Consider the following 16,970-nt stretch of genomic DNA (forward strand, 5'->3'; position numbering starts at 1 on the left):
TCTGTTGCTGAAATAATAGCTGATAGTTGTTTGACTTACGCTTGCTGTACGATAATAGCTATACATTATCTTATTAAAGTTGTTAAAGCATTTGTGAGGGGCAGAAAAGAGGTTATATGAAATGTTCTACTCTTTAAATCTTGGATTATCTGAGTGTGGCTGACACGGGTTATGAATTCTTTCTCATTTTACTGAGGAGCTGGGGGGGGGAGCTGCTGGGGAAAAAAAAAAAAAAAGGCTGAAATGGCTCTAAATTCTGGCCTGCAGAACCATCACCAGCCATTTCTGGTGGTTACTTTCTTCAGATAGGGTAATCTAATCTGTCTGGAGGCTACGGACTTCTTCAGTCGGCTGTTCCCTTCTCTTTGTAATAGGTGGCATCTCCCTTCATCCAGAGAGGTTGTCACAGGCCTGGCTTCTGTGAAATAGCATCTGGAGATACCCTGCTTTTCTCAGTGGTTTGTGAGGAAAACCGTTTTTTCCCCACCTTCCAAAAAATTTTAGATTTTACATCTTTTCCCCTATTCTGCAATGAAACCTTTCTTTGGCTGAAAAAAAACCACAAATCCAACCCTAGAGCTGAACAAAACCTGGCCAGGGGAGCTGGAGCCGTTTACTCCAAACCAGCAGATAGACAGACACCTGTCTGGGACCAACTGCAAATGGGAAAGATTTGGGGTTGAACAATGGGGGACACTTTCCTTCGGTCCCACAACCCCTTCTTCCCAAGCCCCTGTGGCTGTAGTGGCTGTTGGCACAGAGATGGGCCTATTGCCAAGCCAGGTACTCTTAGGACTGTAATTTAGGGATATTTGTAACGCTTTTGTGCTAATTTTTCATGCTAATGCACAGGTGGACCTTTTCTGGGAGTTCCCTCTTGGTTGCTGTTTTTTATGCAGGATACTCAGATTTCAGTTGTTACCATAATGTTGACATTTCTTTCTTTTTCCAGAAAAACTTCATCTGACCATTGCCCAGGGGACACTGGAGGAACTGAAACCAGAGTTAGGCTGCAGGAAGGATGCGCCTCTGGCTCTTTGAATGGCAAGTTGGTCAACTAAGAGGATAAAACTGTACCAGATTGGTGTAAAGGTTATTGCTGAAGTTCGTCATCCTCTAGTCCCTCTTGAGTGGTGAAAGGAGGAATGCCATGGAAATGCTCAGAAAATGTGGGAAATTACTTAAAAAGAAAGATAAGAACTTCCAGTAGGCTTTGATCTTCCTTTGGCATGAATTTTCCGTGTCCTCCACCTCCTGTGCCTTCGTGCCCAGGCACAAAAGCCCATGTGCATACTCATGAGTGCTTTAATTCACAGTGCCAGTCCCATCCCTTGGTGAGCTGCAGAGATCATCATTCTTCCTGGAAGAGAAGGGAGGGAAAAATCATACGGTTTGGGTTTGGTGGTGTCTGATAGGGGGTTTACGTGCTTTTGTGGTGGAGGTGGCCTGTGGCCAGGCGCTGTACCTTTTCAAGTAGCAATGCCCAGGCTTGTGTCCCCATATAAAGCCTATTACACTAAATATATTCCTAGATTCATTCTTCCCAGATGTTCCCATCTTTTGGGTAATATATCATCACAGTGAAGTACTCTTATAATGTATTACACTAATACATTGTTCGAAGGACACCACTGATGATAAATTTCTTAAATGATGGTGCTGTCTAGGGATAATGACTCTAAGAGCAAATGCAAGGTAATGTAGTGATTTTTTTAAACCCGGTTCCAGAAAGAATGTGGAGACATCTTAAAGCCATTTTCATATGGGGGGAATGTTAAAATATGCAATATTTCAAGCACTATTTAACAAGCACTTGAACAATAGCAGCATTGATGATAAAGGTTCTACATTTAAAACCAGTCCCTTTATTCTGTTGTCTTTTAGCTGCATTTTAGATGAAATTTTGTCAGATTCTGTTGTTAAACCCTTATTTGAGAGTGTTTTAAGATTAGTTTGGGTTTTTTTGATGATCACTTGAAAGGTACATCTAATTTTCATTGTGAGCAGGGTACAGTCTTTCTTATGGTGTTATTTTTGAATTTTCATTCTTGTCTTTCAACAGGCCAAATTTTTAGGATGTTTGTTCATATGATCAGAGCCAGGAAGATTTTACTAATTGGCAAGCTTAAAGGTTACAGTATCCTTGCTATCGCAGAAGAATTGCCAGACGATGGCAAAATCCTTGCATGCGCAGAAGCACCGTATCCCGGAGTGAACAGCCAAGAAGCATTTGATTGTTCTTCAGATGGTAAAAAGATAAGCATGCGAGTGGGACCGATGGCAGACACTTTGGAGGTAAAGTCAGTTGGAAGGGAAGTTTGGGAGCTCTCATGCAGAGCAGATTAAAGAGTTTCGGGCAGGTCCTATTTCCTGCCCACAAGATGCTGGGTGGTGACCCTTGTTTGCATGCAAATATGTGAACACACTCTCATACTGGAGTTATTTCTTATTCATGATGATGTACGGTGAGACAACTCTGTCACACAGGATAGTTTTTTCTCTTCTTAACTAAAATACTGCACCTTTTGATCAGAGGGATCACAAGCTCTAAATGTAGGTTGATGAGCTTCAGTGGCAGAGTTTTACTTGACGTGGATGGGCTTTGTTTCAGGGTCTCTAATACCAAACACCACAAGCTGAAAGAGTGCGTCTGTGTGTGCCGGGCATGCCCTGAGAAGGAGAGCTTGCTCCCCAGGGCAGCTTGCTCCCAGTGTTCACAAGAATTGTTACAGTCCTGCAGAAGTTTGCAATTCGTCCACAACCTGTCACTCTCTTCCCCATCCGGCAACACAGCGGGCCATTAGACCCCAAGTTTCTCGCTTCCAGAGCAATGTGGTAGGCTTCAGACCTGCAAATGCATTAGCTATATTTGTTTCATTCCGACTAGTGACTTTGTCCCAAGAAAGAGAGAAGCTCATGATTGCCAGCAGCTAGAGGAGTTCCATGTTTATTTCCAGTTTATGGATCTCCAGGATGTTGCTGCAGGTCCAGCGCACTGACAGGTGATGCCCATGCCAGGTTCATTAAATATATACCCTTCTTCTTGTTAATGCAAACCGGTTTGATCTGATTCCATTTTCAATCTGGATGTGTCAGTGTGAGCTTGATTGTAACTGTATTTGCATTAACAAGTACCATATTTGTTTCTAAAATGAAATGGCCAGGAGCCTTCTGACCTCTGGCTTTCATGACCTCCAAGTTTGATAAGAAAGAAACAAAGAGCTTTGCCAAGTATATGAATAAACGAAACGTTACAGATCACCTGCAATGTGCAGCATTTAAAATCCCAGCTCCCCGCAGTGAGTGTGAAATTAATTGAATTGCTGTTGCTCTCTAGTGCCCATTCTGTGCAACTGACTTACTGTGACTGAATTAAAATATCTAGAGGCAGGCAGAGTACACGCTGTGCAGAGATTAAAGAAAGGAGCAAAGACATGAAAATTAAATCCTTAAAACAGAACGTTGCAATTGATTTTATATCCTCTGATTGCAACGCGAAGGCACATCCTGACCCCAGTTCTGCAGGTACTTGGGGCTTTGAATAACTCCTGGAGCTGATGGGAACGGAGATGCTCGTGTTTGGCAGAGAGATCCCGGCACTGGGGACACCGCTCTACGCAGGATCTGTGCGTCGGGCTCTGAACTGTTGTTGCTCAACCTGGCAGATATTTTGTCGTTCGTATAAGGACCATCAGGATCATCTCACAGGTCTAAATGATAAAGTGACATACTCTGGTGGCCTCTCTGGTGCCCTGGTGTTTTGGAGTCATTGGGATTTGCCCAGCTGGAGTGGGGCAAACGCACCTGGGTGCATGGAAGAGGCTCAGGCTCTGACCAGTGCTGCCTTTTCCTTCACAGAGAAGACCAGCTTAGGTTGGAGACCAAACAGGCTTCCTCCACTGCCACCTGGGCATGCTGAAAGGCAGGAGGACGAGGCAGTGGTGGGCAGGAGCCAGGCCAGGGCTAGCACAGCCGAGCTCTCACAGCTCAGCTTCATGGAGGAGGTGGAGAACAGTGTTTCTGTCCTGCAGCGTCTGCAGGGAGGCCAGTCTAGAGCAGAGCTGGGTAAGAGACACTGAAAAGTGTGGTGAGATTCAGGAGAGCTGGAACAAGCTCTGGCAAGGATTGTCTTTGCTGTCTGCATTGTCTGCAGCCCCAGGTTCGTTCCTGTTCCTCTACACAAGTTAGAGGGCAGAAACCATCACCCACCTCTTGCTCTTTGGAGGCGGCTGCTGCAGCTCCCTTGCTGTGGTGACTATGGCTGAATTTTGCTTCCAAGCTGAGAGCAATAGGGCAGGATTACTGCTTATCTGCTGCTTCTCAAATCTTTGTAGCACTGCAGGCTCTTGGCAGCAGAGGATTTGCCTCGCTGCACTGGCTCTTTCAAAGCACAAAAATGTCATATGATATATAAATAATGCTACTTGGCAGGGAATTCCTTTTCTGCTGCATGAAGCTGTGATTCAGAAAGTCCAAACTGCCAGCAGGTATACGATGTACTCTCACTTCTGGTGTAGAACTAGTCTACCCAAGAGTTCCATCCGAGCCTCGGGTAGAGGGTACCATCCAAGTGCTGCAGGATGTGTCCAGTGCTGTGTCTACACCTACTGTCAATGTCCTTTACAAGGAAAGCTGACAGATGTTGCAGCAGTTGCCACAAGGACGTGACGCATCTGTGCCAGTGCACCTCAGACAGCGTGGCCTTTGTGGGACCCACGTGGCTCTGGCTCTTCCACCTACCACTGCGGTTCATCAGGGCAGTGAGGGAGCAGAGAGCAGTGCAAAGGCAGCACGTCAGTCCATAGTGGCACCTTCACCAGGGTTTCTGAAGCCTCTTGTTGCTCCTCTGCCTTATTGCACAGCGTTGGCAGGGATGGACGGGTTCCCTGTCTCTTGTCCCAGGTCAGAGCCAGCTGCAAAACACCTGGGCTTTTGAGCTATCAAAGGATGCTAAATACCAAACAGGAGCTGCTGAGCTCAGGTGCACAGTGGGCTTCGTTTGGTACCTGAGGGCACGTTGGAAAAAATCCATCTTTCCCACGCGTGAGGGACAGGCACTGCCAAGCCAGGTCAGGTCCCCACCAAAGCACACAGCTCACATACACCACGGCACAAGCCTCTGTGCCCCATGACCTCAGTGACGTTGACATCATCTTTCAAAATGTGGACTGGAGGGAGGCCTTTCCCTGGGTTCAGACTCTGGTACAGGTGCTTTCAGTGGGAATTAGCTACCTCTTCAACGCGTGCCGGGCCAGCATTTAAAAACCTTTCCCAACAAGCTCCTTAATTCTAAACTCTTGTCTTGCTGTGCCTGAGTAATGTGCCTTGCCATGCATCAGCTGTGAGCAAGAGGCCTGATCCTGCACAAAGAGCTTCCTTGAATTCCCTGGGGACTTTTTGTTGAACAATGGCTGCAGGATTGAGTCCGGAGGGAATGCAAACTACCAGGAAATTATTCCCATCCGTGATTTTGATCCTTCCATTTTCAAATTGAAAACGCAACATGAAAAATAACACTATGTTTGCAGCAGATTCTGCTGATTGCAGGGCATTGTATAAGCATGTCAGGGTCGTCTTTTTTCTTTTTTCCCCTCCTTTTACCAGACAGAATAGGTGAAGAGGTTGAGCTGCAGATCTCATTTCTCCTGTTTTGCTGCTTGTGAAGTCTGCCAACAGAATCCACCTTGACAAAGTCAAGGACTCTGCGTTTAATGTTGAACTGAGTGAATAAATTATGCATGAAATTGTGTCGGAGTCTCTAGTGTGCAGAATTGCTCCTTTTGATATGAAAGGTTAATTCAGAAAGGAGTCCAAAATAGCTGGAAATTGTGGGGATAAGTGGATAGTATTCACTGTTGTGAGCTGTTATTACTAGAAATTGCATTCCCTCTCTAGCTTCCCTAGAGATTTAGCTTTGCCGGTGAATATAAACTGTACTCAATAGAATAGCATTTAGGAGTAACAAGAGTGTATGTCCACATACAGTAAAATATTCTAATGGTGTTTTAAAAGGGAGCTGTACTTTTTCATGTGTTCTGTGTACCCTAAGGATGGATTGCTATTACATTTAGGTCAAGAACAAGGCATAGGGAAGGGAATAAGTTTTGAGTACATCTTTATTACAAATATGCTGATTGTATGATCCATATCAAAGGAACTGGACAACCATTTTTTTTTTCTGATTGAGTTTGTATGTGCCTTATGAGAGAGCGTTGTCTCTGATCAGGTCTCCAATCAGGTTTTCTCTCAGCTTTGGCAGAAGATTCATTCGTGTTTTTATTCGGGATGTCCTCTGCCTGGTCTTTTGCTGTATTTGTCAACAGTGCAGCTGTGTCCTTTCTCATGCTCACTTTTGGTGCATCTCCTCTATGCAACACAGTGCTCCAAGTTTTTTTTCTTTTTTAATCCCAAAGGAAGTTAATGACTCACTGTAAGCAAAAGCATTGATTTTAGACAAGTTTGCTCTGAATTAAGACACTTCTTGTTGCCATCTGGCAGCGTCTATGATGCCTCTGTAGCAAGGAGCAGGGATTGCACTGTAAACATTCAGGAAATTAGTTTCTGCGGGATATTTTGCAGGCAGATTATTTCCTTCTGGATCTCAGCTTTCCTCACAGTTGGAGACATTTGGGCTCTGCCTCTCATCTAGCAAAGGACAAAAGCATTTCCAACGTGCTGTGAGGTCCCATGCAGGGCCAGGCCCAGTCTGCTCTGGAAGGACAAGGGTGGTCAATCCCTCCTCTTAAACCCCTCATCCATTTTGAGAAGGACAGCAGTAAGCTCTTCTCCCCATCACTGCGTATTTCTAGTGCTTATCTGCATGGTCAGAGCTACCAGCAGAGCAGCTTTTTTTCCTTCTGGCTCTCTCAGTTCAGCAAGGGGTCCTGGCAGTGAGGAAAACCCTCTCCAGTGTGGAACCCTGGCCATGGTGACCTCCTGTCCAGGTTACCCATGCTCTGCTAGCCAAGGAGCTCCAGGAAACGGAGCACCTTCCTGTTCCTGTGGCTGTTAGCCTTTTGTGTAGAGGCTGCTCTGGAGGCAAAGCTGGTTCAAGGAATTTCTTGCATTCCTTTTATCAGCCTGGAGCTGTTTCCAACTAAACATGGAAAACCCAACAGCAGTTTTGAAGCTGTGGAACCAAGAAGCTCAAATGATGGCAGGGTTGCAGTATTAAGTCCTGAATCACTCCAAGACAGTCATTCAGGCATTTTCATGTAAGTATCTAGTACTAGGTATCTAGAAGAAATGAAGGGTGCCCAACTGACCTTCACGGCTGGCTGTTCAGGACTTGATGAACTGGCAGAAGAGAAATGCCTTCCAAATGGTGGTCTTGCACACATAGGCAGTACAAGGACAAAAAGGCATGTGGTGGATACACATACAACACATCCCTCCTGGGATGAAGGCTGTGAAGTTAAAAGGTGGTTTATCTGTATCAGAAGACAGCTAAGGAGGAGATAAACTGTCAGCAGGTAGATAGTACAGAGAGGGCTGAAATGAGAAGTCCGGCTAATATCCAAAGAGCTACGCAACTCCATATGGACCTAATGAAGTCAATGCATAAAAGTGAGATTCTTTTTCATTAGGGAGCCATATCATGGAGCGGTAGTAACATATGTTCAGAGATGGCCACATCTGCTTCTGAATGTTTGCCCCCCACCTCCTCTGCCTGGGAAGGTTACAAGTCAGAAAGTAGTGATAAGTCATGATAATTACTTGAATTTGGCTTTGGCTCTTCTCTCTGGGGAACAAGACCTCTAATCTCTCTTCCTGATGGACTCCTCCTCCCAGCTTTCATCTTCTGACCCTTCCTGAAGGATCTACGTTGGACAGACTGTCTGAGTTGCAACCTGATATCAGATGCTCTTGCCACAGTAGCAAAAATGTTCCTGCTGCTTTCCCCTAATACAGCCCAAGAGGGAACCAGGGAAAAATTTTCTTACTGGTCATGAAATGAAAAGATGAATCCCAGGAAATCAGATGTCCTAGTTTCTACTACATTTATTATACACCATCATATATTTGGCTTTAAGGTCTTCTATTACAGTGTAATATCAAAAGGTGTCCTAAACGCGAACTCGTGAATGCTTTTGGCAGAGCTTCATTGCTGTCAAGCGTCTGCAGTTAAGAGTGACTATCCAGGCTCTCAGGCAGGCTTAATTTCTTAACCACTAGCAAGCTCACAATGACACCAGTTTGCACAATGGAGTAATTCAGAGCTTGAATGATCCACTTCCCGCGATTTCCTTGTCTGAATGACGCGCTCTCTGCTTCAGAAAGGCTCCTGAAATCTCTGTTTGGGAGCCATCAACCTCACTCCCGAAAACAAATTAGTTTTTCACATTCTGTTGCCATTTGTTATTGATGCTTTCTCTCCTACATCTCAGGGGATCGCTCATCACTCATCGCGCACAATGTCTCCAAACACAAAAGGGAAATCTGGACGCAAGAAGTGCTGTTAAGAGTTGTGGTAGAAACAGAGAGTTCTGGAAAACATAATTGTTTCTCTTTTCACTCGAAATGCCAAGACATGAAAGCGTTTCTGCTTGCCGAGATAGGTGGATGAGCCGTTGTTTCATTGCAACGCACACAGATGCAGTTAAATAGTCCCAGATGGAATCTGAAATATTCCATAGCAGCCTCTTGGGCAGCGAGTGCATTAACTGCCACAGGAGAAGGCTGTAAAGGCTCCCATCTGGTCATCCATCAACACTTTTATACATTATCATCAGCAGCCTGCTTGGAGGGAAGGTGTGCCACATTTCTGAAAATCCAATTAGATGATAGCAGCCAGTTCTCTTTTATCCTCTCTGTTGCTGAGCCATCCAAAGCATTTTTTTAGATTAAAGAAACATCATTTTCCTTCATAGGAGCTGTGCTGCTTTATCTCTATCATGACCTGTTCTTTTATGTGCTTTATAATTCTATTATTAATTGGGATTTCAACCATTTGCCTGCTACTGAAGTGGGACTCACTAGTTTGCAATTCCCAGGATCAGCCTTATGCCTCTTTTTCCCAAAGACTGATATAATTGCCACTCTTCAATTTGTTGATAGTCACTCTTTTGAGAAGAGATAACTTATTGCAGCACCTCAGATGCAGGGTTTGATGCCAGTCCTCTCCCTTGTCCTGATGGATCGATTCCCTTTGACGCTAGATATGCAGATGTTTCCGCTGTGACTCTCAACTCCACAAGCTGGGATGAGCTGTCCTCCTTTATATCTTGATTTTCTCTGAGAGGTTCAGAGTTTTGGGCACCAGCGCTGCTGAAAGAATTGTTCGCAAAGCATGGAAAACTCCCAAGATCTCCATAAGTAATTCTAGCAATGTTACCTTAAAAGAACAGGGTTCCCTCTGGTTTGGGTTTTATATAAAGGACATTTTAATGGCGAGACTTTAAATTTTCAGGTAAATAATTAGTGTTTTCTCCAACATAATTTTTTTCCAGGCTTTACATGCTGAGGATGAGCACTTTGATATAGTCTTTATTGATGCTGATCAAAGGAACGCTGTTAACTACTACAGCTTTGTCATGGATAACCACTTGCTGAGAATGGATGGAGTGGTCTGTGTAGAGAATACACTCATGAAAGGACAAGTCTACCTGGAGAACATATCTGATGAAAATGTACTAGCTGTCAGAAAATTAAATACAGTGATTAATTCAGATCCTCGTGTTCAGCAGGTTAGTGCAATGCAATTGGTTAAGGTGCCTGTGATACTGTATCTATGGATTTTGCAAAGTACTCTTTAAAATGTTTCTTTTGTTGGTGCCATTATCCAGGGGACCTAAAATGAACTCAAAATTTATTATAATTCACCTTACTTGAGCTCTATGTATGAGTTTCTATATTCAGAAATGGCCCCTACTCTCTATCTACATCGTATACAGTATTAAAGGCAAGATAAAAGTGGAGCACTTAAGAGCGAATAATCAACTCTACAGTACAACCGAGGAACCGCCACTGTGCTTTAAAGGCTCTGGAGGCTGTAGGGCATGACCAGCACAACAGGAGCCAACAAAGCCAACAAAACCTCCAGCAGGCGAAAAAAAAAAATGCTGTGGTTTTAGAAGCAAAATTAGACAAATATTCTCTAGGGGTTTAAAAGCAGGTATGAATGATGCACCCCAGGGCAGTAAAGATGCCTGCAGCCTGCAGAGCTTGCTCTCCCCGTGGCTGCACTGGGATGGCAGAGATGGGGGAGCCACCGAGGATGGCCAGACCCCTGCCTGCCCTTCTGCGCTCTCAGACCAGTGCCCTGGTGGGACAGGTGGGGTCTGCTACATCCCTCCCACGCTCTCCCCTGCTATGGCTCCTGCCCAGGAGGTTTGGGTATGTGCCTCATGGACTTAAGGTCCTTGCCTATCTGCAGGTCAGATGGCCTCTAGACGTGCCTTCTGTGATTTGCTATTTGTCCTATCACCAACGTACCAAAAGCAACGGCTTTTCTTTGTAGAAAAGGAAAAATTAATGACAGTTTTCTGTGTCCTGAGTCTTACTGTTAGCTATTCAATGCATGTAAATAGCACGTTGTTCCCCCCCCCCCAATGTTCTAATAGTTTGATATTGGTGTCGAATCTCCAGCACTGAGTGCAGCTTTCACTAAGGTGTGATAATGGCGTCAGAGGAGGCAGGTGGAAAAACCCACTGACATTCACCTGTGATGTTCTAGCAAATGCTGACGAGCACCGAAGTGTTGCTGTTATGGTTTGCTGAGCTCCAAGGATAAGACTGGAATAGAATCATAGAATCGTTTAGGTTGGAAAAGACCCTTGGGATCATCGAGTCCAACCATCAACTCCACTCTACAAAGTTCTCCCTTACACCATATCCCTTAACACCACCATAGCCTCATGACAGCGTTAGCCAGGCAGTGGAAACCCAGAAACCTCAGCGGCTGGCACTAATTTAGAAAATGGGGAGACAAAATTGCATTTTTTCCTAGCATTTGCGGAAGCTGTGAGTTTGGAAGAGGAATGTGAGGAAATACAAATGCCTGACATATTTGTGTTGGAAGGAATTTCAGCTAAAGAACAGGAGTAGGAGAAAAACTGCCATCGCCTAAGGAAGGAAGGACTGTCCTTCATATCAGTGGAATCTGGGTGATGGAAAGCAAGGCACAAAGCAGTTGAGCACTGTGTGTGTATGTGTTATATTTGCAGATAATTTTACCTGTGCAGAGTGGACTGAGCATCATTCAAAGGAGCCCTGTGCCTCCAGATGCAGTGATCGAATCCAAGGTGTGTATTTCCACTGTGTGAGCACTTCTGGGAAAATTTTGACACTGCTGAGGACAATGACAAAATAATTTCCAGGAGTTTAGTGGTGAGAGCCCAAACTCACGTTCTGTCGTGCCGTGGTACTGTGCAGCATGGATTTACCAGCTTGGGGCTTGACACGTATTAGCCTCACTAGTCCAGGGTTATACTAAAGGTATTAAATGCTGATTCCTTGCAAAGTCTTCTGGCTCAACCGTGCCAGTGCTGTGATAAATCCCGGAATGGCTGGTGTGCTGCTTGCCGGGTGTCTGCCCGGAGCTCTCTGGTCCTTGCCGTGCAGGGGAGCGTGGGCAGATGGAGCCGGGGCACGGCCGTAATGAACCAAGGCAATATTTCTGAAGTAGCTCTTTTTTTTTCCCCCCAAAGGCAGCACATGATGCCCTCCTATTCTCTTTGAGCTGAATATTTTCATGGCCTTAGATTTTGCTTGTCCTGTGAAGAAGATGGTGCTTTTATCTTTTTCCATTTTATGTAGTGGGCATCATCCAGCTGTAATGAAATTCCCATCTGGAATCATAATGGCCTAACTGGGTAAATCCAGACCCAAACATCCTGATTGTTTTGTAGTTTCTGAGTGCTCCCAAAGCTACACCCGCTGGTAATTCCTGGCATTTCAAACTCAATATTTTAAACATCTTGTATTTTCCATTTTGATTCCAGTCAGGGGGAAATGATGTATGGCAGCTGATCAGATGACAGCTTGGTTTAAGTTATTGGCTGATATCTTTATTTGCGCACCAGCCTTGTGAAGATATTTTGATTGCACTCCACTGGAGCCAAATCCTGCCTTTGGAAACTTGTTCTTAGCCTCTGTGATGCCTTCCTGGAGCCAGTTGAGCCTGAGGGCAGGACTGGGCCTTGGGAGTGAAATAACTGGAAGACTTAATCACTCATCTTCTAAGAGATTGTTCCTGACCCATCTCCCATGGGAAGCTGAGTCAGGAAGTACTGTAACCTACTCTCATGTAAGTGGAGTGGTCAGTGCATCTGCTTCCGCTCCATTGCCTTGCACCTTAGTGCTCCTATTGAGACTAATATCTGTGGGGACAGGGGTGCTTTCCGGCTTGAATTAGTCCTACCTTTTGTATTAAATGGTGGGCCAAGAAGTCATGGATCCCTGTTCCTGCTCCCACCTCATTCTCACAGGCAGAGTCCTTCATAGCTATCACCTTACCGAGCTTTGCACCTTCTTGTGCAATGTATATATGTTTTTGTTTCAGAAAGAAGTGGTGAGGGATGACGTCTTCTGGGGTTATAACAGGTGCCGCATCCTCGACCGACTGCGTTTGGATGGCAAGGTGGCCTATGTCACAGGCGGAGGGCAGGGAATTGGGAGAGCCTTTGCTCACGCGTTGGGGGAAGCCGGTGCTAAAGTAGCCGTTGTGGACCTGGTCCTTGCAAAGGCGGAAGCGGTGGTGTGCGAGCTCAGCCTCAAAGGTAAGCACGGGACTGACCTGCAGGCCCTGCTGTAGACAAACCAGCAGGTTCCATTTAAAGATGGATGACAGACATGGTCTATGAACTCGTTAGCACGTACTCCCTCCCTAGCACCTCTTCCACACCTAATGTCTGGACCATGAGCCAAAACACCAAAACAGGGTTGAGGTATTGTCAGCCTAAATCTCTCATTCTGCCCTCGAACTGAAGCAAAGTCATTTTTGAAACCCTCAGCTGTAGTTCTTTCAAACGTGCAAGCTCAGACATAGGAACAAAATACTAATAGACATAATAACTAAAATCCCAAATAAGAGGTAAAATCCTCTACAAGCCACTTCTATTTTAGCAGTAAAAACAGAAAATGTAACATAAAATTGAATTTCCCCCTGGGGTCGTGCTAAACTGCAATTGTAAAGGTGAAAAAGAAAACTGGAAATATAATTTTAATGAGAAGAGAAAGGAAGTGTTACTCATTTTATAATTTCTTTAGTGAGATTACAACTGAGCCTTCTTCAAAGTTCAGTACTTCATTGCCTCTAAAGATGGAACTTTACCCAGGAATTTTTCACATTCCCATTTGGATAAAGTCACCAGTATTTATTTGTTTCCACTCTGACTTCAGGAAGGGATTGAGCCATTTGAAACCATATTCTCCAGCAAAACCAGCCACTACAGGTGTATTTCTATCACCCGGTCTCAACGGGGAAGGGGCAAGGAATGGTTCGATTCTGGTTTTGATACCATCCTGAGTTCTCCACAGAGAACATCTGAAACAAGAAGCCCTGGTCTGTACGATCCCAGCTCTAGTAAGCAGGAGACGCTTACACACTGAGTGTCAGTGTACTGGTTAAAGCTTTGACCGCTGGTCTGATCCTGAATAACGACCCAGAATAGAAAATGTCCAGCTCCTATTACAGATTCTTGAGTCATCCAGTCCCTCCTTCCCTGAAGCTTTTCATTTTCTTATGCACTGAAGCCATATGGTCTTGGCACAAAGTAGCTGTGCCCTACAAGTTAACTTGCCTTTTGGACATTTTTTCACGGTGAGATCCTGCATATCAAGTACAGCTATTCAGATAGAAATGGGCTACTTGATAGAGCCATGAGACTTTGGATGCCAACAGCCTATTTGAAAACTAACTTAACTTTTCTCCAGGGCATTTTCAGCAGGAGTTTGATCATCCATCCTTCAGTGGCTGCCCTATCTCTCTCCTCCTTTACCAGTGGGCTGCAAGCCCCGGAGGAGGTGGGGGTTGTGTTACAAAATGCAGTCGGAGAGGTCACGAGGCATAGCAAATATTATTGCAGTCTCAGGTAAAGAAAATCTCGCTTCACAGTCTCTACACATCTTTATCCTTTGAGGTCAAATATTCTCTATCAACTTGACCAGTGCAGCTGGTCGGGGCACGTCTATTCCATCTCATGACGGTTTTTGAGGTTTCAAATTTATTGTCATTCCTTGTTGGAACAAGCCCCAAACTTTGTAATGCTTTTGTGAAAGGGAATTATATCCAAATGCCCGTTTTTGGAAAGGATCTGAAAAGGTCAGGTTTTCAATCTCTTTCTCTCCAGAGGTAACTAGAGAGTCTAGCCTGGACCTGAGAAGCTTTCCCTTGAAAACTTTTGTTGAAATCAATATGTTTCCATGAAACACTTTGACTTCAAAGAAGTAACATACTCTGTTGGGAACAAATTTTGACAAAAAGGTTCAGCTAGCTTTACTCTCAAAATATTCACATGAGTAAATTGAAGCAATTGTAGTATTAATACATATTTTTTTCCTGCTATAATAAGCACAAAGGAGCTGTGATTCCCGCCCTCCCCCCCCCTTTTGGTCGTGGATCTCCAACTCAAAGTTGGAAACGCAGTGCCCCAAGTCATTCCCATACAGATACTTTTTCAAAACATTTTCCTTAGCTTTCTTAAACCCACTTCTTATACTAACGAGCCCTTTACTGTCTTTTGGGATGGTGCCATCATTTCATGATGAGTTTTAAACATCAGAACCCCTGTGATCTCAGTTTTAGCTTTGTTAGACAGCTCGGGTGTATCTCCCTTGGCTACAGGGGTCTTTGTTTTTAGATCCTGCATGAATACCTTTTTCAACAGTTGCTAATGGATCCTGACAGAAGAACCAAAAATGATGAAACATAACCAAAAAATCCTAAGGGTTACTTTCCACTACATACCCCTCTGTCTTCAGGGGGAATCACTGCCTGTACCTTAAGGGAAGAATTAGTCTGATGGGATTTTTAAAATGTGCATTTTCACTGTAAACTATGCAAATGCCTTCCCTACAATGTCACTTCTGATCTTCTTGCCTATCTGCAATGTATTACTCCCGTTTATACTGAACGACGGGAGATGAAGCCCGTGGCAGGGGGGCTGCGTCCACGTCCCCTGCAGGAGGGCAGCTCGGGCAGGTTTGGCACATGGCTGCCTCTCCAGCACGGAGCGGCTGGGCTCCTCTCCTGCCCCTCTCATCGTCAAACTGCCTCCACGAGCACCACAAAACCAAACAGAGGACTGTAGAGATGCATCGGTACTGTCGTGCATGTAGCAGCGCAGTCACGACTTGCGTTTCATACCTTTGGTTAGGACTACTGATTTTAACGTATTTTTCCATGGTTTATTTTATTTATTTATTTATTTATTTTTAACAGATGCTTTTTTTTTTGGGGGGGGACTGACAGTAGAGAGACAGAGAGTGTTTTTATTTTGCCTCTCTGAATGCAGGGATATCAGCTGAATTGATTAAGGTCAAGTGTGGGACTCTGGTTTGAAGTGAGTGTGCCTTCGCTGCTTCTTCGCTAGTCACTCACACGTGGCACCTTTTGTCTTGTTTTTATGAACTACTGTATAAGATGAAGCCATAAATGGGGTGAGAGTTGGAGGGCAGGTGAAGAGCCTCATTCTGTTACCATTAGTAACACGCTTGCACCCATTTTGTCTGTAAATTGAATAAGAAAGATTGCAGCAGCTCCCTGCGTGTTACAAGTCTTGATAACAATTAGGAGGAGCAACGGGGGCTGTCTGGCTATTCTTGTTCTTTCAGCATATTTAGCATATAACTTGCGATAAAATAAGAGGTCTTGTTTTGTGGCAGAACGGGCATTCATTTTTTGTAGGCGGCTGCATTTTGGGTCTGCCCTTTTCGCTGCCGTGGGAATGCAAGGGACCATGGCATAGCCAAAGGCCAGAGGGGACATTAGCTCCCACGGCCCGGCGTGGGGAGCACCCCAGACCAGCATTGCCTTGGGGTGTGTGCTCCGTCAGGCTCATGGAGGCGCTGGAGATCAGTTTTCCATCCAAAAGTCCCTTTCCTGTTATTTTCTTCAGACATCACTGGGCGGTTATTGCTTTGCCTTGCTTTCATGGAAGCCTCCACCTCAAAGCTTCATTTTGGGAGACTCTTCTGCTATTTTCTTAGGATAGGTTTAAGGCTTCTTTTAATATTATTTTTTTTATTAGAGCGCTTTAAAAAAGGGACTTATGGGGAGTAAATTTTCCATTTAAATAGAAGTAAAAAATCTTGCTTTATCACCTATAACATCCTGCTGGTGGACTGTTTGCTTGCAGACTGCTGATCTATGGTCCAACCCCAGCAGATGCCTCCCTCCTTGTGAGTCCAGACCCAGTTCACCACAGCCATAACTGGTGTAGCCTTGTTTGACTTTCAGCATGGGCATCGTCCCATTGGCATCAGGCGCCTCAGTAGGCTGCTTATATTGTTTAATAATAAAGGTGTTTAAAGCTGATTTAGATAGTAAATTAAATGAAGCTATTTATGGATCAGCACTGGTACAAATGTCAATGCCTGGATTTTTCTAGGAAAAAAAAAAAAGCAAAACTTTTACATGTTTCAAATCCAGTAAATCTCTAATTTCTGAATGTTTGTATGGTTTGCAATAAATACGGCCCGTCACGGTGACTGCCACACCTGGGAACCTGCAGGTATGCCCAGATGGCTCCCACCTGAAACTGGTTTGGTTTTGCCTGACGCTCCCAGCTGTCTGGATGTCTGGATTCAGAGAGCACTTTTTGGACAAATTGGTTTGATTTCTGCCAGCATCTTTGGGGCGGGGGGGGGAACTGGCATAAAAACTATTTACCTTTTAGCAAATGAAAGAGTCCTTTGCTTTATCTTGTCCCTGAGCTGATACCACCCACCCTCGAGTGATGCTGCGTGGAAGTGGCCGGGGAGGGAGAAGCTGCAGTTGAGGGTTTGGACAGAAGATGGTGCAGTGTTCA

The 16,970-nt window shown here is 44.7% G+C and overlaps 1 protein-coding gene across 1 annotated transcript in view; it reads left to right on the forward strand.

Moving 5' to 3' along the window:
* Positions 1-16,970, forward strand: part of LOC141749511 (uncharacterized) — a 36,017-nt gene that overhangs the window by 6,419 nt on the left and 12,628 nt on the right. The window contains exons 3-7 of the mRNA XM_074603096.1: positions 953-1,044; positions 2,063-2,295; positions 9,450-9,686; positions 11,166-11,243; positions 12,503-12,719. Of these exons, the coding sequence (XP_074459197.1) occupies positions 953-1,044; positions 2,063-2,295; positions 9,450-9,686; positions 11,166-11,243; positions 12,503-12,719 (857 nt within the window). The remainder of the gene's footprint in view (positions 1-952; positions 1,045-2,062; positions 2,296-9,449; positions 9,687-11,165; positions 11,244-12,502; positions 12,720-16,970) is intronic.

The sequence above is a fragment of the Larus michahellis genome, chromosome 10, assembly GCF_964199755.1.
Source record: "Larus michahellis chromosome 10, bLarMic1.1, whole genome shotgun sequence".
NCBI lineage: Eukaryota > Metazoa > Chordata > Aves > Charadriiformes > Laridae > Larus > Larus michahellis.